Below are 24,232 nucleotides of genomic sequence, written 5' to 3'. Positions count from 1 at the left end.
AATACTTAAGGGATTGCTGCCGTCAATGAACCAAAGAAACTGTGTTTGTTCTTTGTTTAAGAAAAAAAGAAAAAGAAAAAACACTGGGTCCAAAACATTTTCTTCTTTTTAAATGTCATTGAAACAGTCAGTTCAAAGTTTGGGTAACAAGCTCCCTCTACCTTTCTGTAATTTTACAAATCTGTGTCAGATTAAGGAGCTGTGGGTGACGGATTTCACTGGTTTATTACAGCAGTGTGGAAAAACAGAGCTGTTATATGGCTTGCTTTTCTTTACATTTATATGTTAAAGATTTATTAAATATGACATTTTTAGGTTACATTTTTAAATTTTTAGAATTTTCTTTATAGTGAAAGAGAAGAGAATCTCCTGAAGGTGTTTTTTGCCTCTATAGTTAATTATCTAACAGTCTTAGTGGTCCAACTATTCCTGATGTCAAAACAGGCTGTAAGTGGCCTATGAACTAAATAAGAGATGAAATAAAAGCAACAACATAAAGTGGGGAAAAAGTGATTTAAACCATTAATATAACGAGTCAGTTAAAAACTGTGATGGTTTACCATTATTGTTTAGAGTGCAGCCTTACCTCTGGTATTCCTGATCCGCATGCGTACGGAGCAAAGGCTCTGACCAGTATGACAGCCAAGAAGGAGAACATCAGAGCCCAAAATATGTACATCAGGTAGTTCATGATGTAGGCAAAGGGACCCTGCAGAGGCACAAATAGCACACACACACACACACACACACACACACACACACACACACACACACACACACACACACACACACACACACACACACACACACACGAAGTGACAAATGATTTCTGAAAAATGAATAAATAAACACAACATAAATAACTAAGCAGGGATTCGTTTTGTGGAAATCCTGAAGTCACAGTGGTTTAGATTTTGCACCATGACAGTTTTCAACCAGTAGATGGAGCCATAGCAGCACTGAAGCCTGAGGAACAGTCAACAAATCTCAAACTCAAGGCTTGGGATTACACTTCATTCACACATTTGGAGCCAAGAAAATCCCTCAAAAACAATTCTGAGAATAACAACTGCTACCAACTAGAAATTGCACGCATCAAAATCAGCAGAAAGTTTTAAAATCTTCTCCTACCTCTGACTTTCCTGTTATGAGCTCAGCCCAGCTCTGCCACTGTGGACACCGGTCCCTCTCCTGGAACGTGGTCTCGTTAGACAACCAGCAGCAGTGCTCGTGGTTGAACCAGAAGCCTCGGAGACACAACCCTCCCTTCACGTCCGTCATCCAGTGGGCTGAGATGTCGATTCCGCCGGCTAGAGCACCTGAAAAAGTTGAGAAGAAAGACAACAAGAAAGAAAAATCTGTAAGATAAAGACCCTAAAATAATAGAGAGAACCCCCAACAATCAGACAGCTCCCCCTATGAGTAAGCACTCGGTGACAGTGGGAAGGAAAAACTCCCTTTTGACAGGAACAAACCTCTGGCAGAACCAGGCTCAGGGAGGAGCAGCCATCTGCTGTGGCCAGTTGGAGGGTTAGGGGAGGACACGAGAAAGACACACTGTGGAAACACTGGCTTCAGCAGACTCTCCATTTGTTTCAAGTCTAAAACAGATCGTGCTCCTCTTCTTCGGAACAAACGGCCTGAGGAGATGAGGCCAAATCCTTGACCTCCTTTAAAGTTCATCTTAAACTCACTTTATATAGACTTGTATTCTGTCCTCTCAATACAAGTAATGCTGTCTTTTACAGCCTTTTATTGTCCGGTTACCGCCTTAACTTGTCTACGTTATTATTTCTGTTCCTTGCTTGAGGTCTTAGCAGTAGCAAGGGAACAGAAGTAACAGTGCTCTCCATTTTCACTGAGATAAGCTACAATGATGAGTTTTAAAACGAGTTTTTGAGACAGAACAAATCTGGGCTAGAAGATAAGCCTGGTATTAAAATGTAAGTGAGGAGAATTTTATTTTGACTGATACGTCTCACCCACATGATGGTACAATTTACACAAAATGCAGGTTATTGAAGTTTCCTCCAGTGAATCATGAGAAAACATAAAATATCCAGGTCCCCATGTCATAGACATTAGTCAAACTTTGCACAGTTTTGTTTTATTAGATACGCTCACGTTATTGCACAGGGCCTGAAGAACGCTGTGCTTTTCCATGGAATCACACAATTTATTGTGATTGCCTGGTTTGCGCCTTACATTTTCCCTTTATTGTTTTAACAATCTCGACTTTTATGGTTGTTTGAATTTAGCCTCCGAGTACTCTGCATAACTCAGAGTTCTGTTTTTATAGGTGCTATATAGATAACGTTTATTATTTTTATTATGCATATCTGAGTGCGACCAAATGTCAGAGAAGTGGATCAGTGTAATCTGAACAAGTTTACAACCCAAAGGGTCAACAAAAAGATTTTTAACCAACATTGCTAACATTCATTTCCTTTAGATAGGTGCCGCCCCGCATATGTTCAGTGCTGTGCTCGTGCTACGTCGCGGCTCTAAACCCGTTTTCTGTCAACCCATGGGATATAATGTTCAGCTGATGCAGCCAGCAATGAAACAAGAGAAAAAGTCTGAGCAAGTACAAACGCTTTCCATCAAAGTGCTTCAGAAGCCTGAAAGCCTGGGAAGATCAGTTAAATAACTGTGTTTTTAAGAGCAGTGCCCTAAAGTCTGTTGCCACAGCAGATAATCTACCTCCATCTCACCCAATCCCCGCCATCCTTCTGTGTAACACAAACCATCTGCATGTCCTCCTTCACTTCTAATTACTGATCCCCATCTTTAATATCCTTTGTCCAGTATATCCACTATCCTTCATCTGGACAAGCCCAAAGCATCTCAGCCTTGCCTCTTTAACTTTGTCTCCCTACTGCTCAGGACCTGAGGTCCCAAATTCAGCAAAGATATGATAACATTTCAATAACCACTCAGAATTTGAGCTGCTGCACTTAAGAGGGACAATTTATGTGCGAGACACCCAATTCAAAACGGCAGCGTATAAAGAATTTGCATACTTTATGCTGCAGTGTGTTTTTCAATTCACAGCATCTGGAGTTAGTTTGCTTTTCCTTCCTTATGATTGTGTCTACCTGTTATTGAAGACAACTGTGGTAATAAAGCATTAATAAATGTATGTGTGGGGATGAGTGTGTGGAGTACCTGACATGAGTCCCACCAGCAGCATGAGCAGCCACCCTGAGAAGGCATCACTGATGCTGTGCAGCAGGGCCACAGTGGACTGTCTGCTCTTATTGGTGATCTGGATGAACGGAGAAATGAAAGAAATGAGAAAGTGAAAAATTTCTTCCGTATCCTAAAAACATGACATTAAAGTCATTTGAATGACGCTGAGACCTCTGAAAATATACAGCTGGTCAAGACAAAAAGTGACGAGTTATATTTAAGTACATTTATCTCATGTGCTGCTGTATTGACGGCTCATGTAATAAGGCATGAAGTCCAAGCTACATCTGCACATAACCTCCATCGTCCCTGTTTCTACTCTAAAAAGTGTGGCAATACATAAACAACCCACATAATGCTAAATAAAACAAGCAACAGATCGAGATCAAAGTGATTCACAATCATAAACAAATTTAAAAAATAAATAAATCCAGTCCACAGGTATCAAATGACATTGTAGTGCATTTAATGTAAGTTTAGAAGCCGCAAACTCAAACACAAAGCCTTCTTTAGTTTTCAGTCTAGGACCAGGAACCAATAAGAGCTTTGATCAGAGCACCTCGATGAACCAACACCAAACCCATGGATGCAGGAGTTTGCTAATGTAAGCAGGCATATGAACATATCTGTCAAACAACTTCATGGGGAGAGTGCAAAGATGACAAAATAGATCCCCAATAGCATCACTTAGAGGACTGAGTAAGTAGTTGTTCGGGAGCTTTGTGGACCACTTATAAGTGATCTGAAGATGACTCACTGAGGCAACGAACAGTGACGCACCAAACACGAGGAAACGAAGCAGTAATCATTTGTATTTTTGATTTGGACACCATTTGACGGACCCAGATCTACCAAAAGAAAATTGACCTTGAACTGACGCTTGCTTTGGCACCCAGAGAGTAAATTCCTCATCTTGTTATAGGTATGATAGCGAAATTCATCTAACTCCCCCCAAAAACATCCTTCCTCCTTACCTCCCTGTGCCTGTCCCGGTCTTTGCTCTTCTCTCTGACCCAGTCGATGGTGTTGAAGTCTTCATAGGTGCCCACTCCAGGCAGCGGATCCTCCAGGGGGTCAACAAGCCTGCTGGGGCCGTTACCGTTCATACCGGCTGTTCTGCTGGTGCCGTTACTCTCCTCGTAAACTCCTGAAAGCAAGGAACAGAAGGTACATTTGAGACAGAGCAATGAAGTCACATTCAAACACCTGTCGCTTCAGCACTTCCTGCAATGAGGCAATGATGGGACCACAGACTGATGTTTACAGAATATAACCTTTCCGCTTTAGCTGTCACAACATCAGCAGGACTGCAAGATTCAAGACATTTGAAGATTTATTAGAAAGCTTTACTCGTCTAGAATAACCAGTGTTAGCTTCATTTACTGAGCAGAGAAACTCAATTTAAATGCACATCAGTATAGGTCTGCCCTGAGGATGGAGGAAGAGGAAAGACCACAGGTTTATCTCATTAGGAGCACAAATTGCAGTAAATCTAAGAGTAGAAATTCAGGTTTCTGATATACAAGCAGAGAAAAGCTGTTCAGAAACATGTACCATCACCATTGTGCCGAGTTGGTGTAACTTGAAATACACAGACACAAACTATCGCTCAATTCTTTTCCCGGGGACCTTCTGCATTCATTCTGACTCTACATTAGGGCTGGGCCATATTATACCGTTCACGGTAATACCGGTATAATGTTAGGCAACGATAGGAAAATGAAATATCGCGATAGAATGGGAGTAAAACGCGCATGCGCAGTGCCTTTGTTTTCATACGCACATGGCCGATTGTTGAGTGAAACAGATGATCCAGAATTGGTTTGTAAAAATGGTGCAACTTCAGTGATGTGGAACTGGTTTGGTGTTTGTCCGTCAGATACACGACAAAGCACATTTTTTTGCAGAACATGCAAGCGGCCGTTGTTATTGTCGTATTTGTCGGACTAAGATGCTCTTAAATCTGGGAGTAATCTGGGTCCTAAACTCCGTATTCTTCAGGTCAAACAACACTGCAGCATCACTGAGAGTTAAAAACTGTCTAAATTCTTTCATCTTTAATAAAACGATCAGCATTGCTGCTTTACGAGGTGTAACTATAAAGTTTAACTTCCAGGCATCCATGAAAACAAAAGTTATTACATTTAACGGAGTTAGAAGTTAGCAGGAAGCTAGCGGAAGTTAGCTCGCTAGTTTCGCTAGTTACCTAAGCATGATATTGCATGTTCTGACTGAGAGAGTTCTGAAAAAAATCAAACGTACAGCTCTGCTATCACTTGCAACATAAATGAAGACAGGAAACTAAACAGCAGTGACGTTTGTAGGGTTACTGAAGTTGGGCTAGCTGGTATATAATGATGTGCTACGTGATCGCTAGCGACACAGCTATGTTAGCATAACATAAACAGTGAAGCTGGAGGACGAACACTAACACTTTTCCACTTATAAAAGTTAACGTGAAGGTTCTTCATGGTTAGAGACAAATGCAATCGCATGGCAGGATGCTGTAAACGGACCAAACTTCAGTCAGGAGAACAACTGAGATAATCCATCCACAATACGAGGTTAGTCATTAATATACTGCAACAACATGGGAATAGAGCAGCTGCCAGAGAATTCAACATTAATGAATCAATGGCACAGAAGTGGAGGAAGCAAGAAGAATGAGTTTAATAAAGTTTGATTTATCTGACTGCTTTGTTTCGCTTAATGTGCCTTATAATCCCGTGCACCTTATGGTCCGAAAAATGCGTACTGCACACTGCAGTTTAATGTTGCAAAGCACCTCTTTTTAACTTCAGTGGATATTATACATGGTTATGCTCAGGACATGTCAGCCCATTTCTACTGGAAATGCCTTTTGGTTAAACTTTCAGCAAGCAATTTGCATTTGCACTGTTACATTTTTATAAAGCTTTAATGTACATAAAAACCAGCTTCTTGTTTAAGTGAAAATAAATGGAAGGTTGTCTTTTTGCGCTAGTAATGTTGTGGAGTTGTATTTTGTCTCGCATCAATTATATCGTCAGTTATATCGTTATCGCAAATTTTCAAATATATATCGTGATAAATATTTTTGGCCATATCGCCCTGCTCTACTCTACATGTTTATTCACGTAGTCCAACAGAGCAGCTTTGCATGAATAACTGTTCAAAACAATCCTTGTTTGTCTTACACTGTCAGAAATAAGCTTGTTTTTCACACTTTCCACTGTTTCACTAAAGCTTGGTGAGCAGTTAGTGAGTGTTTGCAGACAAGTCAGCATCTTCTAGGCAAATTACAGGCGACCGCTGGCAACCTGCTTTGTGATCAAAGCAACTTCAAGGAGCTTTTTCAGTGCAGCACTGCAAACCTCTTTGCAACTGATTCACTTATCGACATCAAGCAACCTCCAGCTACAACTTGTCAACCAACCAGGGATCACACATTTTCCTCAGTGACATGCGGCTGCTGGGAGGTTGTCAGCTGGTCTCTATGCCTGTGTGACCCTGAAACCTGATTTAATCCTACATTGCAACCTTCTGGATCATTCAAGTCGTAGTATAGTTACATTTCTTGTAAGGAGCATGTCAAGTTACGGCATAAGGTTAAAAGGACTTTCTGGTTACGTCATAAGTTACAATGTAAGATTTCCTGCTAAAGCATAATTCAGGCCTAAATGTAGCAATGTAGCAATTTAAATCAGCTGTGTTGGATCAAAGACAGCTAAAACCCTGGGAGACAGTAAAAATATTACATTTAAAAAACACAAATTTGAAAGTACCACAAAAAATCTTAAGTATTTCACATATATTAAAGTCTTCACAGCATTTAAGCTTAAGAGTGACAGAAATGTCTTTCTTACAGAAATAACACTTGTTTTTCAAAGATGAATGTGTCAACAGCAGCAAAATGAGTTCCTCCTTCTCTCAAGCAAAATCTGACTGCTGTATAAAATAACACACAGACACACATAGGCCTAAATGCTAAGACTGGTAACCCCACTGCTGAGTCTTATTACAAAGCAAAGAAAAAGGGTAAAAAGAAAAAAACATTTCCTGTTGCTCTTTTGTGGGCAAAGTGCATTGTAGCCTGCTTCTATGATTTTGATAACACCAATCCTATACAATGCTGTATTGATGAAAGTCTGAGGGAAAGACACACAAGGCTCTGAGATAGAGTTCTGCTTTATTCTCTCAAGCAGCTCCAGAACAAAAGAGCCTGAGTACGTGGCAGCGTCGGCGCTACAGGCAATCATATCCAGACAGCAGCAACCAATCAAAAACAGATCCAAACGGAAACAGGAAACAACGCAGGGAGACCTTCAGATTTACGCAGTGAGGAACTGTGTTATTATGAGCCCAAAACAATGGCCTGAGCTGAAATTAAAAGTGTTTTCACTTGAGTATTAATGCGGAGCGCAATATAATTGTAATGACTGGGAAAGCAGAGGAGAGAACTACCCCTGAGAACTAAGGGGGGGAAAACCCACAGTACGCATGAACTTACATTAGTGTTAGGAAGATGGCTCTCCTCAGGTGATCATGAAGTGCAGTGTGGTGAAATTCCAGCTTGTGATTCTGATGTGTGATCAGGAAGCCACGGCTGGTCTGATTTAGGATTACTTCACATTTCTGCGTTTTGTAACACTACAGCAGCAGAATGTTATTATGCGACAACACAAAAGGGACATTCTACACACCCGAGCTGACAGGTTAGACTGGTTTTACAGGGTGAATTAACAGAACTGATCTGTTGATATTTGTATCAGCATGGTTTAGAGGAACACCAGTATGGGTGAGTGAATTAATAAAGGGGAAAAAGAAGGCACAGTTTGTCATGCAGAGGCAAAGTTGTAGCCACAGCTACGTCGTTAAGTATTAACCTGGATTGTTTTGCCCAATCACCAGAAGCCTGGTTTGAGACCCCGTTTGTAAACTTATATAAACTCCTGACAAGAATCCTTCTTGCAGGTGTCAAAATGCCTTGTTCACTGGCACATTTACAGCACTACTGTAGTATGACTGGCAATGGAGGTCTTTATCAGTAGGAAACACTAAAAGCTATGAAAATCCACTTAAAAGTCCAAAATGAAGGCCCTCTGTTACATTATCCAAAGCTGTCCGGTGGGCCGGATTAGAGTCTTTACAAGCCGATTCTGGTCCCCGAGGCTTATGTTTGACAACGCTGATATAGACATCACTGTCTCAAGTTATGCAAAACATCCCTTTCTGCAACGTTAGAGGGCAGCTGAGGGTAATGAAGCCTGTGACATACCTGTGGTAATAATCACTCATCTTTAAAAAAACAACAACAACAACAACAACAAGTTCAAGGTTTATCGTACCCGCCCTCGTGCCATTTATTAGCCATACTGCACACTGTGTGCAGGAACAGGCCGCAGGCCTCCATGACCCTGATAGTGATGGTCTGCTAATGTGAAAACAAAACATAAATAATGTTCTTGGTCATATTGTGCTCAACGCCCTGCTTCCAAGTCCATCTCGGAGTCCTTCACACGATGTGGAAATGCAACATCTGTGTTAAATTGTTTTCCTTTCCTGGCACTGTGATTGGGTGAAAAAAAAAATCTCAGAATAAAGAAAACAACTTTGTTGACAGTTCACACTTTCAAAATCATGAAGTGTGTTATGCTTTGTTCTGCTTGTGTTCAGCCTTGGACACAAACTGTGGTGCAAACCAGGGCCTCGCCCTAATCCTCAGATCTCTCCCAGGCTGAAATGTTAACAATTTGTTTCTGTGTGAAGACATTTTGGTTTTGTTCCTTTCTCCATGTGCACTGACAGCACCAACAGTTTTATTCAGATTGTAAAACAAACACTTCTTCCTGCTCAAAGTCCTGAAGAAGAAAAAGCAGCAGAAGCCCCATTAAACACACTCTTACTGCATTTACACCTTATTTCTATTTGCTTTGCAATACGCCTGTGTTGTATTACATTTAGCTTTTTAGATAAGTTATTCAACATACAATAGCTATCATATTTAATTATTTACTGCATTTACTGTATTTTATTTAGATTTCAACAATTTTATATATTTTTTTATCTTTACTTAATATTTTATTTATATTTTTATTTATTTTTCCTTGAGATCCATATCCATTTTATTTAGATTTGACAGTCATGCTGTTTTATATTCAAATTTTCATCCATCTAAAATGCATTTTTATTATTTAACATTTTATTTACATTTTTATAGATTTTCATATCAATTTCTGTAATGATAAAGTGTTTTATTGCATTTTATTAACATTTTAGTTACCTTATTTTTTGTATTTAATCGAGTGCCTTTGTGCTGTGTAGTTTTTATTTTATTGACATTTTTGTCATTTTGTAGTTTGTGTTATTTTATTGCACTACACATTTACTCTGCTTCGTTTAAGCCATTATTGTACATGTTGTACTTTTGTACGTTTTGGATGCTGTAAAACAGAAACGTCCTAATTTATCCAATCCTATCTTGATCCTGATTACCAAAAACTGACGGAGACACCCAATAATACAAATACACACTTATTCAGACTGAGTGTAAAAGACCTTAAACAGTCACACACCGAGACATGACCATTGTTTGGACTGCGTCTTGTATCAATTACAGTGACATACACACCAGCACGCCAACCACATGACTCACTGCATGATGGGTCGTAAATGGTCTTAATAATTAAACTCTGGTGCCATAAAGTTCAAGATGTCAGCAGAAAAACAAAGCAAAGCAAAGTCGAGGTTTTAAGATTTAGTGCAAATTTAAACAGTTGGTGTATAAAAGAAGACAGTAGATAAAACACTGAACATGACTGCCGAGTAGTTGCAGTGATTGTGCTGAAACTATTTAACTCTCGGCTCTGTTAAAGCACACTTCTTGTTTATGACAGCGTGAGAGCAGAGTACACTGGCAGTGAAAAGAAAAAGAAAATCTGAGCTGAAAGGAAAACACTCTCAGTGACACAAACTCACCATTCTCAATCAAATCCTCCTCATCCAGCTTCTTAGTCCAGAACTCCCAGTGCATCTCTCCTCAGCCCCCCCTCAAACTCCCAAAGCTTAAAATCCACAATCGGTGCTACGACTCAGACTGAAAACTGCCCACAGTCCCTCCTTTGGACTCCAACAGAGCGCCCCGAAGGCTGTTGAAGGAAGTGAATGACTGGCTAATCTGCCTGGGAAGTCTTTAATGACTTGCTGAGCTGTTTTTAAAGGTTTGTGAGCTGTAGCTGCTTGACGAAGGCAGATTACTGCGTAAAAATGAGATCACGTGTGTTTACAAGATCTTTCACCTCCTGAATGCTGCGGGACCCTGATAGCTGACAGGAAGAAAGGTTGTGTGGTACACAGTGCTGTGAAACAGGGTCAGGCTGTGAGTTACATTTACTCTCCATTCATTCTGTGAACGCAGTCCTCTTGAATATCAATTGCCGAACAGCTCGTGCTCTGATAAGCACCGCTGACCTACAGGCAAAACAAAAGCCGTGAAAGAAATTTGAAATTTAAAAAGCTCTTTTCTACCTCAGACGGGGTGCTTTTAAAAAGGGGGGGATAAAAGTCGACTAAACGAACGAATGAATTACTACCAGTTAACACTTTTATAGCCTTAACCGTGGACTTTAACTGCACTTTAACCCTATTAAGAGACGCTGAACTAAAAGCGAGTGATGCCAACAATGCTGTGAACTCAGGAGAATTCAGTTATCTCACTGCTACACACAGCCATCACATTTCTATGAGATACACAGTATTTACAGTAGATATGGTTCAACCACACTGAAAATAAGGGCTTTCTAAAGGTCTTTCCGATTTTTTCTTTGGACATTTGTTTGCTTTTTTTACTCATTTGCAGTCCAGTCCAGACCATTGTTGTGTCTACACATAACACACTAGGGTTGGGCGATATGTAAAAATTTTCCAGCTGGCCATCATCAGTCCGACAGTCGAGACAGACTTTTTGATGGGCGGAACAATGTAATCATGCACGGACTGATTTGCACGTTTACCACACAGAAGAAGTTCAAACACGGCCGAACAAATCCCCCCCCAAAAAACCCCTGTCAGCGTTAACGGGGCTTAAACGCGGTCATCACGATTAAAATTTTTAAAGCGCTCAACCCATCTGGAACTTTGGATAAACTGCCCGAAATGCATTGACAGAGATGTTTCAGGGATTTTGACTCAGTCTACGCTCCAGATGCGTTAATTGGTAATCGCATTGTCGTGATGATGTCGCGTTAACGCTGACAGCACTAAAAACATGTAAAGTTGCCAAGTTGGGATTTCTTTGGCTTTAAACCAGATGAAAGAGGTAAACCTAAGGATGTAATCAAAGCGGTGTGCCGCTTGTGCAGATGTATAGTGCGAGAAAAGTACTCAAACACGACTAACTTACATGGGCATATACGCGTCCACCATCTGGCTGAGTATGCTAGGCCAGCGGTCCCCAACCCCCGGGACTCGGACCGGTACGTGAGTCGTTTGGTACCGGGCCGCGAGAGTTGAGGGTCAGGTGTGAAATGTATGGTTTTCAGGGTTTTTATCCGTTTTCAGCGTCCGTGACACCTTAAAGGCCGGTCCGTGAAAATATTGTCGTGCATAAACCGGTCCGTGGCGCATAAAAGGTTGGGGACCGCTGTGCTAGGCTATCACCAGCTTCTGCAGCTCCATCAACAAGCATTTGGGCGCACTCTGACGAGGGTGCATTTACTCGCAGATGAAAGAGGGTGCTATTAAAAAAGCATTTTTTTTCCCCCTGTTGACAGCTTCTATTAGCTCTATCATTATTAGCAAACTTACTCATGGGCAAATAAATAAATAAATTGCCCTTTTAAAAACTATCGATGATATCGTTGATAGTCGATATATTCCTCCAATCGCCCAACCCTATAACAGACTAGGCAAAAATTATATATTTTAAATAACATCTTTAGCTGACTCTATGAAAAAGTAGCTTGACAGGCAAAAAAAAGCTATTAGCTGAAAACAATATTTGAGCCAAAACTTAAATTTGGACTTCATCACACCTGTTGCCACTGTTGAATGTCCAGATGTATGTATGTACAGACAAAGTCGAGCTAGACCTTTTTTTGTTTAGATAGGTAAACAGGCTGTTACAGTAGTCAAGTCTTGTAGAGACAAAAGCATGTATTATCATCTCGAGTTCACTTGTTGACCCGATGGATCTATGTTTTGAAATGTTCCTCAAGTGAAAAACGCTCCAATGTCCCTCCAAAGAAAAAGCTTCAGCAAAACGAACACCCAGGTTTCTAACTGGTGCATCCCTGGTGAAAATGGATATATGGTTCACAACCAAATGGAAATGGATATCTCTAAAAAGGTATGCTGACCACTCAGCCACTCTAAAAAAAACAAAAAAAAACAAACAAATGCACACGTTACAAAGACAACCTTCAAAGCACTGAGCCAAACATGTTCCATCGAAGAGCAAAGAAACACACTAGCATCCCGGCTACACATCCATACCAAAAGCCAAAGAAAACATCCAATGCTTCCCAGAAACTGGGTTAACAACACGAAGACTCCACCAGAGCAACACTGCTGGTTTCCAGCAAGGGACGTCATGCTGAGTTCAGCACTCGCTGTGTGTTCGAGTGTGCGTCCTGAGGGAACCAACCAGACTGATCATCACAGCGCGCGCACGCACGCACGCACGCACACACACACACACACACACACACACACACACACACACACACACACACACAGAAAGAAAAAGGGCTCCGGTAAGGCTCTGAACCTTGAACTCTTCAGGTCTTGTCTCTATGGGAAATGGCGTCTCATGTGACCCCTGTGACGTTTTGATGACTGACAAACAAACTCTGCAACACACTAACATAGTGGGCTGTCATTACTTTACGAAGCTAGAGATCTAAAAGTCATATTTACCAGGTCTGGGGAAAAATAAATCAATTAGGAATATGTGTCTGTGGCTGATTTGATTTTTTTCCTTATATGTAGAAGATCATATTTTGAAAGAACCTTTAAATATGAGGATGTGATGCAATAGTCCTGCTGGAAAATTACTGACAGGCAGCTTTGCAGAAAAGTGGCCCAGATCCAGACATTACAGAAAAGGAGGAACTAACATCAACAAGTCAGCAAAACGTAACTGAAAACTTTGAAGTGGTAAATCTAGGCAGTTACTAATTGACACGATTCTAGGTTGTTGTTTTTTTTTTAAAAACAGAAGACATTTTAATTCAGATTTTATTAAAGGCAATGTTCTTTATTATATGCTTCAAACTGTATGGGGGTGGACCTGAACGTATATGAATGTGCAAGCGGTTACTGCAGTAAAAGGAAGTAAAAGGAAGAATGAGTAAGCTCAGCAAATCTCTGGCTCTGTTCGTGGTTTGAAGAGGACTTTTTACTATTATAGAGGTAAAGCTGTAACAAAGTGGCAGCTGTTTTAACATTTAAGTATCCCCAAATGACCTTTACTTGACCCACTATAGAAAACCTCATCAGGTTTTGTAACTTTCTTGAATGCGTTTCTGCTTCATTATGAAAATAAGCGCTTTCATTTGCATAAGTCTTATTTACACATTTACTTACAAAAGGTAATCCCACTCCACGCTTAGTTCACTTATAAAGTAAATCCAAAAGAAAAAACAGAAATTACTTTGGTGAAACTAACGTGAATTTTAAAAAATTTATCAACATAAATAGATTAATACCTACATACATAAATAAACATTTTAAAAAGAACACTAATAATAAAAACAGAAAAACTTAATTTGGCAGGCAAACTAGTGTGCTAATTCATGCAAAAAGTATTTTAAAGTACTTGTTGTATTGTATAATGGTATATTAATTTATTTAATAAACCATTTATTCATTTGGTCCATTTTAGTACTTCATAGTTATCACTGTAACATGTGACAGGCAACCAAGTCCCTGTCAATCATTATAACCTGTTTTCATAGTTATGGTGTGATAAGACAGTTCAGTGCCTGATGCAGCAGGACTGGCAGTCAATTTGAGCTGCAATGAAAGCACTTTGGATAACAACAGCAGCACAAGTGATAAAGCAAAGGAACACAAACCCCAATGAACTGAAGAAACACTGTAAAGAAGAAAGGGCTAACACACAGAAATGGATTACTTTGACATATTGCTGCTAAAGGTACAAACTAACTACACCAGTAGTACTTTTTTTTTTCCACAGGACCACAAAGAGTCATTTGAAACACTTTTAAAAACTTTAGCTGTCTCTCTGAGCAAAAATAGTGCTTTTCACTTTTCCATCATATCTTTGGAAATCCTTTCAAACTGTTAGAGTTCAGATGCACATTTATTAACTACATGTCTACATAATAAAAGGAGCTGAAGCAACTAGATGCATCATTTCAAGGCTGTAGTTCTTCAATCGTCTCTCCTTTTGTTCCAGTTTTGCTAATACTACAGGAAGCGGTGTCTGAAAAGGGCTGGGAAAATCATCAGAGACCCCAGTCACCCATCACATGGACTCTTCACCCTCCTGCCCTCTGGGAGGCGCTAGAGGAGCCTCCGGACTAAGACCACCAGGTACCGGAACAGCTTCTTCCCCACAGCTGTCAGACTCCTGAACTCTGCCTCCTGACATCTGACCCACGTTAACACATGGACTGAACACACACACACACACACACACACACACACACACACACACACACACACACACACACACACACAGGACAACTGTACCCTCAAACACACAATAATAACATGGACTGAACCACCACTCACAACCACTAGCACTTTATATAGCCTCTTAACTGCACTACTGTATAGTTCTGTGTAAATAATCATACGATCATTTTAATTCTATAACTGTTTACAACTTGCATAGCTCCCATTTCTGTATAGTTCTTTATTTCATACTCTGTATAGTTGGGTTTTTTTCATATTTATATCCTGTTCATAGCCTGTACATACTTATAGTTATAGCATATTCATAACATACTTCATACCGTGTACATATTACATACCGTAATAGACCCATTTCTGTAATATACTCACATATCTATATTATTGCTAATATATATTGTAATATATCTATATCATGGCTAAAAGCACTTCTGGATGGATGTAAACTGCATTTTGTTGCCCTGTACCTGTGCATGTGCAATGACAATAAAGTTGAATTCTATTCTAATACAGCAAAGATAAGGGTCAAGGCGGTGTCAACAGTGGGCAGCTGGCACACCCAAGATATTTTCAGAAACACGTGGGATTATAATTACAGTGGAGAAGGTTATTGTGGATAATCGATATCAATTCACACAATTTTAGAATAAATAAATAAATAAATGAAGAAAAAGGAAAGGAAATGGTAAATAAATGATGGAGGACTAATATCAAAGCCATTATAAGGACATGAAAAACTTTGGTAAAAAAGAAAACAAATTAAATTCCTAGATTTCAACTGTAAGTATATTTAAATGAAAGACAAAATTTCAATATTCTGAAATTATGTGAGATGAAAGGTCCAGCAACACTTAAAACACCAGGGAACAACTTTATCAACAGACCAACGCTGTTGAGCTTGTGTCCTTGATCGTGGTCATTACAAAACACCAAACAGTTTGTGTTTAACTTAAAAAAAAAAAAAAAGTATACTCCAGAGAAAAAAATGAAACCAACTAATCACCCATTAACACGCAAATAGGCTGACCAAGCATTCAAGCTGATGATGCTTGAATGCTTGAACCAAAGTTCAACTAAGCTCTTGACTGAACCATTACAGATTTAAAAGGGATGTCACCTTATACATCTTAAAGTGGTTCATTCCCAGATGTGCAAAAAACCACAAACTAGTTCAAATTAGACAACAATCACAGGAAATGTAAAAATGAATTTCTTTACATTACCATTTTTTTCTAGACATATAAAAACAAAAATCTAGTGAACCACAGAAACTCATTAACAGATAGATCCTTATTCATACCCGTTAATACACTCTTTAAATGGAATATCCGGAATGCCTCAATAGCTTCCAATGCCTACAAAGAATAAAGGCGAGCTACAATGTTTTTTTTATTACAATGGCTTGTACCAGGGCTGGTTAAATCATTCCTCTTAATAGAACATCCGTGTTTGTTCATTTGTTCTTTCAGAGGACGGGAGGTTTCTCCTTGATATATTTTGTTGCATGGAGGCTCTATCATGTGGACCAAAATGTTATTTTTGCAGGTAATAAGGACTTTTACATCAATAATCTTGCCATTTGTAGAGTCTTTAAATTATTTTTATTTTTTAATTGTATTCCAGCATGAAATAATGTATTCCGATCAGTAGGTTTGGAATAAAGAGAGGTGGACAGATATTTGTCATTTTTTTGGTTACTCTTAAGTCAAGAAAGTTATTTTTTTAGTACTATGATCAAGAGTATAACAAACCTACACAGTGTCCGTTTAAAAAAATTCTACAAACTCCAGTAAATTGGTAACGGATCCCTTTCAAAGTAAAAATTCATCATATTAGACGGTGATTTTGTAGACCTAGTGTGAAGAAAATGTTCCAGTGACTCTAGGCCTGGTTCATGATCAGTGTTTGTATACAAAGATTCAATATCTAAGGTACACATAATTATGAGGGTTAATAGGTGGGAGTTCTTTGAAGCAGAAAATAGGACCTAGTTCAAGTTGTTAATATGAAACTCTACAAAACCTGATATTCTCTCAGTTGCATTTCCAATTCCAGACACAGTAGGTCTGCCAGGTGGATGTTCAAGACAGATTTTTTGTAATATATACAAAAAAGCTCTTAAAGGATGTTCATTAAGTAAAAAAAGTTTTCTCCTTCAGAGAAATGTGACCATAGAAGAAACACAAACTGTTTGGTGCAATGACCTCGGTGAAGGCCACAAGCTGAAACATGTCGGCGTCTTAATGAAGTTGTTCCCTGGTGTTTCTGGAGTTTCCATCTCACCAGTTTATTTTATCTTTCTCCACTCAACTTGGAAGTAGGTGAAGTTGTGCCAGACATCTCTAAAATGTATTAATTTATATTCTCACAGAATTTTTTTTCTCTTATACATTTACATTTTTTTTTTCTATGTGTGCCTGCACGGTCTAAGCAAATCATGTAATTTGACAAATTCACTTGTTACTGCACTCAGGAGACATGGAGGAAAGCAAAGAGCTGGGAGAAGCAGCAACATGTTCACTTCCATTGGGGGATTAAAGGATTTCAAGGGGAAAGTGTTGTTTCTTTTGATGAACACAGTCTACACTGCCACGAGGACTAAGAAGAGCCATATACCGCAGGGGTGGAGAACTCCAGGCCTCAAGGGCCGTGTCCTGCGTGTTTTAGATATCACCCTGAGTCAAATGATTACAGGCCTCTACAGAACTTCAAGGCATGTTGAGGAGGTTGTGATTTAAATCCGCTGTTTTGGATCAAGGACACATCTAAAACCTGCAGGAAACCGGCCCTTAAGGCCTGGAGTTCCCTACCTATACAGGACATAAAGGACAACCTTCACTGCACAGAAGTGTTTGACAGAAGGTTCAGAACACTTTGATGTCAGTATTTGGACTAGCAGTGCCTCCCCAACCCAAACTTTCCTCTTCAAACACCGCAGGCTAATGAGTCCATGGGAAACAGGTTACACAAGGATATAAACGAGCCTGCTTGGTAACAGGTTCAAGTGCTCGCTAACGACCGGTTAGGAATGACACAAACACTTTCTACTGCCAAGCTTCACCACGGAAAGTAACAAAAAGAAGGAAGTTTGAGCTGAAACATTAAAATGGCAGGAAACATAAAGAAAGACGAGTTGTCATTTATCAGGGTCTGAGAGTGGGACAGTTTAAGTTCAGAGTTGGATCACTCACTCTTAAGGGTAACCCAGTTGTTACCTAACTCATGGTGGATGCCACTGTGTACGAGACACATGGCTTATACACAATTTTCCTTGACCGATAATAACGCTGGTCAAAGCATACATTGTTATTTTATTAGGTTCACACTTACCACAGTAACTCAGTTTAAATTAGCTTTCTTTACGCGAGTTTTCCACTTGGATGATATTAACCCAAGAGTTTTAGCTGATGTTTCCTGAGTTCCCTGGAGCCAGGCACATAATTATATAATTAGTCTGAAACCTGCATGAAACTCAACTTCTGGTTCTCCTTTATTCTACTCTCTCTTTTTTGAGCAATGATCTTCTTTCATAAACCATTGTGTAATAAAAAAAAAAAAAAAAGCTAAAAACAAAAAAGAAAAATATTTCTCTGGCTTCAAAGAGCTGACACAGTGAAACACACAGCTCAACAGCAGGAGCAGCAGGCAGTATATCCACTGAGAGCAAATCTTTATCTCATCTGCAGACCTATTGTCGGCACCGTTTTATTGTTCTGCTTAAACTGGTGATGTCACTGTGACATCAGTAGTAACCAGGAAGATTAATAACGCACACTGCTGACACTGCCTTCGCCTTTATTTGCCCTGGCAACAGGTACACTTGGCCAATTTGTCTGAAATTTTATTTTAGGGTATGTCAAGTTGACAACAGAACGATCTGAGCTATATCCGACTCTGCTGTACGGAAGCGAGCTGGAAAAATGTTTGCTGCTTAACCTGCAGGTAGAGTCAGTGATGAGGAAAAGGAAGTGCTAAGGATAAACACGCTCAGGCTCTCAGGGTGGCAGCATGAAAACTACTAAGAGAGTGTCTGTGGGTAAGATACAATGCTCTTCTCTTTAGATGAAGAAAGGAAGGCTCCTTACAGGTCAGTAAGTTCTGGAAGAACACAAATCCCTTGAGGAAGATCCAAACTTCTCAATAGGACAAATTAACCGTAATACACTAGCAGGAGTTTCACAGGATTGTCAATTAATAACAGCAACTATGTTATAACATTGCAAGTGGCAAAAAAACAAACAAACAAAAAAAACAAAAAGCAATAAAAAAAAAAAAACTAACAAAGCTGTGTAATAAATGACTCCATTCACTCAATTCCTCTGTTGGATCTCAGCTCTAATTGGCCAAATAAGCATGCAGGGAGTGGGGTGATAAGGTCTGATGGTGACAAAGCAAGAATTAAAAAAGAAAAATGTGTCCACTGCATGCTGAAAGCATGACATCATTAGTAACCAGGCAGTCTTGTTTCTGATTAAAGGAATTTGCAAACATCCTCTTTAGTCCATTTAATTTGTGCATTTTGCACTGAGGTCTTATACTCTCTTTAAAAATGTCCTTCCATGCATGTCTACTTTTGCTTATGTTTAGTTGTTTGATTTAATATTTTGTATGTGATTTTTTTCTTAGGACAAAGAGTAATGGGACTGTTATTGTTTAACTTCATGTGACCATTATTTCAGTTAGACTTTGATTTGTGTGAATATTTGAGGTGTGTTTTTAAAAACTATTGTACAACTGAGAACGGCATAAAGTTTTAGCTATTAACAGGCCACCATGTCGGAGGCTTCAGTATCATAGGTCAGCGTTCGTGTTCATTTACTTTTTTGTTCAAACATAAAATAAAATAAAATTTACTGAAATAAAAAGAATAAATAGTGAGGTCAAAGAGGTCCCGTCTCCAAATTAAATCCTCCTCCCTTCACCTGCAACCAGTCATGGCTGATGGCTGCCCCTCTCCGAGCCTGGTTGTGCTGGAGTTTTCTTCCTCTTAAAAGGGAGCTTTTCCTCCCCACTGTTGGAAGGGCTTGCTCATAGAGGGGTGTTTATGTGGTTAGGGCTTTCTCTGTATTATTCTGTGGTCTTTACCTTACTTGCTGTTGTGATTCCATGTAGGGCTGTTCGATGTAACGATATATATCGGATGACGATACAAAAACGTTTCATTTTACGCTATCGTTTGTTTCGTGTTGTTGCAAAATAAACTGTTTACGGCAATATTTTTTCATTGTTTTGATGGTCACTGTAGTGGCTATATTAATTTCTTAAAGTTCTCTCTTTCTCTTATGTTTAATATAACCACACTACTGACGGACAGGCGATTGTTTTTGTGTGTTGTCATTAGCAACAACGACGGTAAAACCATCGTGTGGCTCCACATAAACCTTTCACAATAAATCTCAAGATCCTGTTGAGACTTTTCAAAATAAACTGAATCAAGTGAAAGAGTATGCAGTGCTTACAGATGAGAAGAAACAAAGAGTCATTAGGTGCTAAAAAATAAACCTTAGACTCGAACGTTAGAACAGGCTTTTCCCCACTGTGTAATAAATACTCACAAAGAAAATGCCGGCCGTTACAACTTATGTCTAAAAATGTATAGCTTCATGCATCGGTTAAAACACTCGACTCCAGGTACACGATGTGCAGCTGGAAACACTTCACACGAGGCGAGCTGCCCGAGAGTCACAGAATTTACAGAAAATGTTAAATGTTTATGATTTATATCGCATTTCGACGATAGACGTCTTATATCAGGATATAAGATCTTGGTCATATCGCACAGCCATGCTATACAATTGAATTGAACTGAGTGGAAGCACAGCTCTTTTATTCTGACCTGCTTCACCCTCCAACTCATCCTCTTAAATTGGCAGCAATTCTTAAAAATAAAAACCCAGACATGATTTTTGCATATTTTCTTAAAGTAACCAAATTATCAAACCTTCCACTGTATTCTCAAACACTGTAAAGCTCTTATCTCAGTTAATTGGCTTATTTACAGCCAGAGGGTGAGCCATACACACACACACACACACACATATATATATATATATATATATATATATAACACAATAAATCTGTACGTTTCCAGGTAACTGTTTATTCAGGTGACTCACAAAGCATGTGCCATGCGCAGACACACACACACAAACTACTGATACCTTATCAGTGTTTGAGAGCACTAACAGACACTAATCACAGAGTACGCAAACACTTCCAGACAGCAGTTTAGCCACATTAGCATCTGCAGTGCAACTTTTTTCGGGGGTAGAAAATAAAATCAGTTGCCAGGCTCTCTAAACTATCAAGTTGCAAAAGGAAGTGTCATTTAATCCTACTACATTCAAACAGCCAGGCTGCTACTGAGTGACAGCCCAATTCCTCACGTACTAGAGTACGTAGAGTCCTGTGTAGACACAGGAAATGTAATGATATCATTGTGCAATCAAAAAGCAAATGACTGTTTATAATATACAAGCAAATGACGGTTTCAGAATTTGAAATGGGCCTGAAACTACAAGTAATTACACACCTATGCACAAACTGTCTACATACAGTAAAAGTCAGTCTTACATTATGTGACAGAAGTCTGCATATTTTCCTGTTAGTTCTGACCATGACGGTTATGATTAATACAACTCAGTGAAATAATTTGATTACAAAACTCGTGACCTTCTTCTAATTCTGACTAAGACCTCTTTCTTGGCAAACATTCTCCTTCCTGTTATTAGCTGTATAAGAAAAGACTGTCAAAAAGGTGTAAACTATGTGTGATCTGTGATAGACATTTGCTAGCTTCAGGTCTATTCCTTTTATCTCCAGCAGGGGACAAAAATACATCAGTTTTTAACCTTGTCCATCACACTTTGATTGTTGTTTTACTTTTAAACTAGCCGTGTAGTCTAATATTAATTAGTAAAACAAGTCACTGGGAGCATGTATAGCACGTAGCGTTTTCAGACAAGCTTACAGCTAAGGTGACTCAATCCCAGAGTCACCTTAGCTGTGAAACAGCAGCAACCGGTTTACACTGCTGTGTTTAACTGCATGCCCCACACTTCATAATTATTATATACATGTTACGTTGATAGTAAAGGTGGAAATCACCGAGATACCCCACAATACACAATCTTTCACTCACGATGCGATATTACTGCAGTTTTTAACATTTTGCCACACACTTCCTGCCTTTGTGTCACTTCAGTTATGTTTTTGCTGCAAAATGAGATGGTTGACTAACCCTGTCATTAAAGTGAGACGGAATCAGTCTGCTATCAGTCTGTGATTGAATGAGTTCAAGCTGGCAATTACATGCAGTCTGTTTCTGATAGTGCAACAATCAACTGTGACAAATCCTCCAAAATCACATATCTGTTGCCGTCTACACAGACAGAAATGCCCTCAGCAACCTCTCCTGTTCTTTAGGAATATAACCAGAACAAAGCGAGGTGAGTGTAGTCTCCCCGAGTTGTGCTCATTGACAAAGACTCTGTGGCATTTAGAGGTTATACAGCAATTCTTCGCAAACCTCCAACAATCTCTCTGAGTGACTGCAGTCAGTCCAAGTCAGACTGCAACTGCTTGCAGAAAACGTTGCCTCCAATCAGGCAAAATGAGCCCTCTTGTCCCATAATAATTCCAGAGTACTTGAATGTATTTAATAAAATATCAATCTAAAATCACCATGCACACCCGCCCCCCATTTGTCAGAAGAAAGAAGTCGTGCAGGAAACAGGCTGAAAGTGATTCTTGAATTTAAACTCTTTTTTTGTATTTATTTACTTTGAGGGGGACTTTTAATGCCAGAGTTAGCTGAAGCAAGTTACATGACTTGTGCTTTGAAGCTGCCTCACAACTCCCTGATAAGAGTTTAGTTGAAATGGTTTATGAACTTTAAAAAGCTTAGCACTGAAACCAGGCGTTGGAAAGACCAGCAGCAGGAGCCCCACCTGAGCTGAGCGGAGGGACGTCGTCCGTGGTCGAGAAGTCCAGCGTGGCTCCTGCGATGTCCACCATCTCGTCATCATCGTCATCGCTGGGATGATGAAGGCCGTCAAAGCTCCCGGAGCAGTACCCGGGGTTTTCCATCCCTTCAGAGCCTTTTCATGGGGGAAAGTAGGGGGAAACAAAGAAGAGAGGGAGGGTTAACTTCTACTAGCCCCACGGTAGGTATCCGCTTTTCCGCTTTAGTTACCTCTCTCTCTGTCGGCTGCATGTTTACCACGTAAACTCGTCCAAAAGTTAGACATAGTAGCGCACAGGTAAGAGGTCAAAGACCCCCCCTGCTAACTGTTTTACTGTTGAGACACGGGCACCGACAACAGCTGCTCTCTGTCCTCCTCACCCGCTTCATACCAAACAGCGGCTGCAGAGTTAATGACAGCACATCTGTGTTTACGGTGAAGTTTTCGCAACCATTTCCGCTTTTTTTGCACTTCTCTTTCTGCTACATGCCTGCGGCTTCGGGGCTAAAAGCCACAAGAGCAGCGAAAAACACAGCGCGGTCCCAGGAACAGCGGATTAGCCTCTTTCCTCGTGACGAGGACCGAGCTGTCAAACAAGCCGACACGGTGTAACCGTACGGCTAACTTTCATCAGCGCTGCTGCTTTTAACCGAAATGTGCTTTGCGCCTTGCTTCATCAATAATGAAAGAAAAAGCCGAATGAATCCGTACTTTACCTGGGACGGAAGAAAGCAGTCGTGCGGCTCACTGAAGAAGGAGAAGAAGTCTTGTGACTCGGATTATTTGCCCCACCGTCGTCTTCTTCTGCGGGAGCTGCTTATGTCAACACTATCCTGTGTAAACTTAACTGAGAAAACCCTGCGTCATCCACCGACACCCCAACACTGAGGTTTTGTGACGCAATATGTACATTTAAGAAGGTCTCGGCAAAGTGTCCCCTGCTTGGACACTCACGCTGGTGAAACGTAGCGATAACAACTGTTTGCATTTGTGGTTTTGGCACTTAAAGCGCAAACGGTAAGCCGTCGTCAAGTAAGCGAAAATTAGCTACGTCCACCTTTAAGTCTTTTAATAAAAAAAAACGTCGTATAAATTAATTGGCGCTTTTACAGTCCGACACGTTTTAAAATTATACTCGAATATTAAATGCATACATTTTACATTTTTTATTGTTTTTATATGGCGTTAAAGCTTTTATTTTTACGCGACGTCGAAGCCCATGGTTTTTATTTTGAAACCCAAAGGAGGTAGTTTCCGGTTTAAGAGCGCAGCCGCTTTAAGGCTGGCACCGTCGGTGCCAGGAAGAGCAGTCGAGTGAAGAACTGTCGTTTACCCAAATTTGGTTTGCCAATAAGTTCGACAACTCGGTCATCAAAATAACAATAATAATAACTTATATGCAAAGCGTGAGTTTTATATTAAAAATCATCCGACAGTCA

The 24,232-nt window shown here is 39.8% G+C and overlaps 1 protein-coding gene across 4 annotated transcripts in view; it reads right to left on the bottom strand.

The window, feature by feature from the left end:
- Positions 1 to 23,946, bottom strand: part of clcn5b (chloride channel, voltage-sensitive 5b) — a 45,799-nt gene extending 21,853 nt beyond the window's left edge. Inside the window, exons 1-6 of one of the 4 annotated variants that reach the window (XM_004573756.5) lie at positions 23,510 to 23,946; positions 22,779 to 22,928; positions 4,167 to 4,339; positions 3,169 to 3,268; positions 1,132 to 1,319; positions 587 to 709 (exon numbers count right to left, since the gene is read on the bottom strand). In XM_004573756.5, coding sequence (XP_004573813.2) covers positions 587 to 709; positions 1,132 to 1,319; positions 3,169 to 3,268; positions 4,167 to 4,339; positions 22,779 to 22,917 — 723 coding nt within the window. In that variant the 5' untranslated portion in view covers positions 22,918 to 22,928; positions 23,510 to 23,946. Of the gene's footprint in view, positions 1 to 586; positions 710 to 1,131; positions 1,320 to 3,168; positions 3,269 to 4,166; positions 4,340 to 7,681; positions 7,809 to 10,149; positions 10,904 to 22,778; positions 22,929 to 23,023; positions 23,266 to 23,509 lie in introns of those variants that run through there. The other 3 variants (XM_004573755.5, XM_004573757.5, XM_004573758.4) reach the window with 3 other exon arrangements.
- Positions 23,947 to 24,232: the final 286 nt, after the last annotated feature.

Source organism: Maylandia zebra, linkage group LG3 (assembly GCF_041146795.1).
Source record: "Maylandia zebra isolate NMK-2024a linkage group LG3, Mzebra_GT3a, whole genome shotgun sequence".
In the NCBI taxonomy this organism is placed as follows: domain Eukaryota; kingdom Metazoa; phylum Chordata; class Actinopteri; order Cichliformes; family Cichlidae; genus Maylandia; species Maylandia zebra.
The sequence above is the reverse complement of the archived record's forward strand: the minus strand, read 5'-3'. Positions and strand labels throughout refer to the sequence as shown.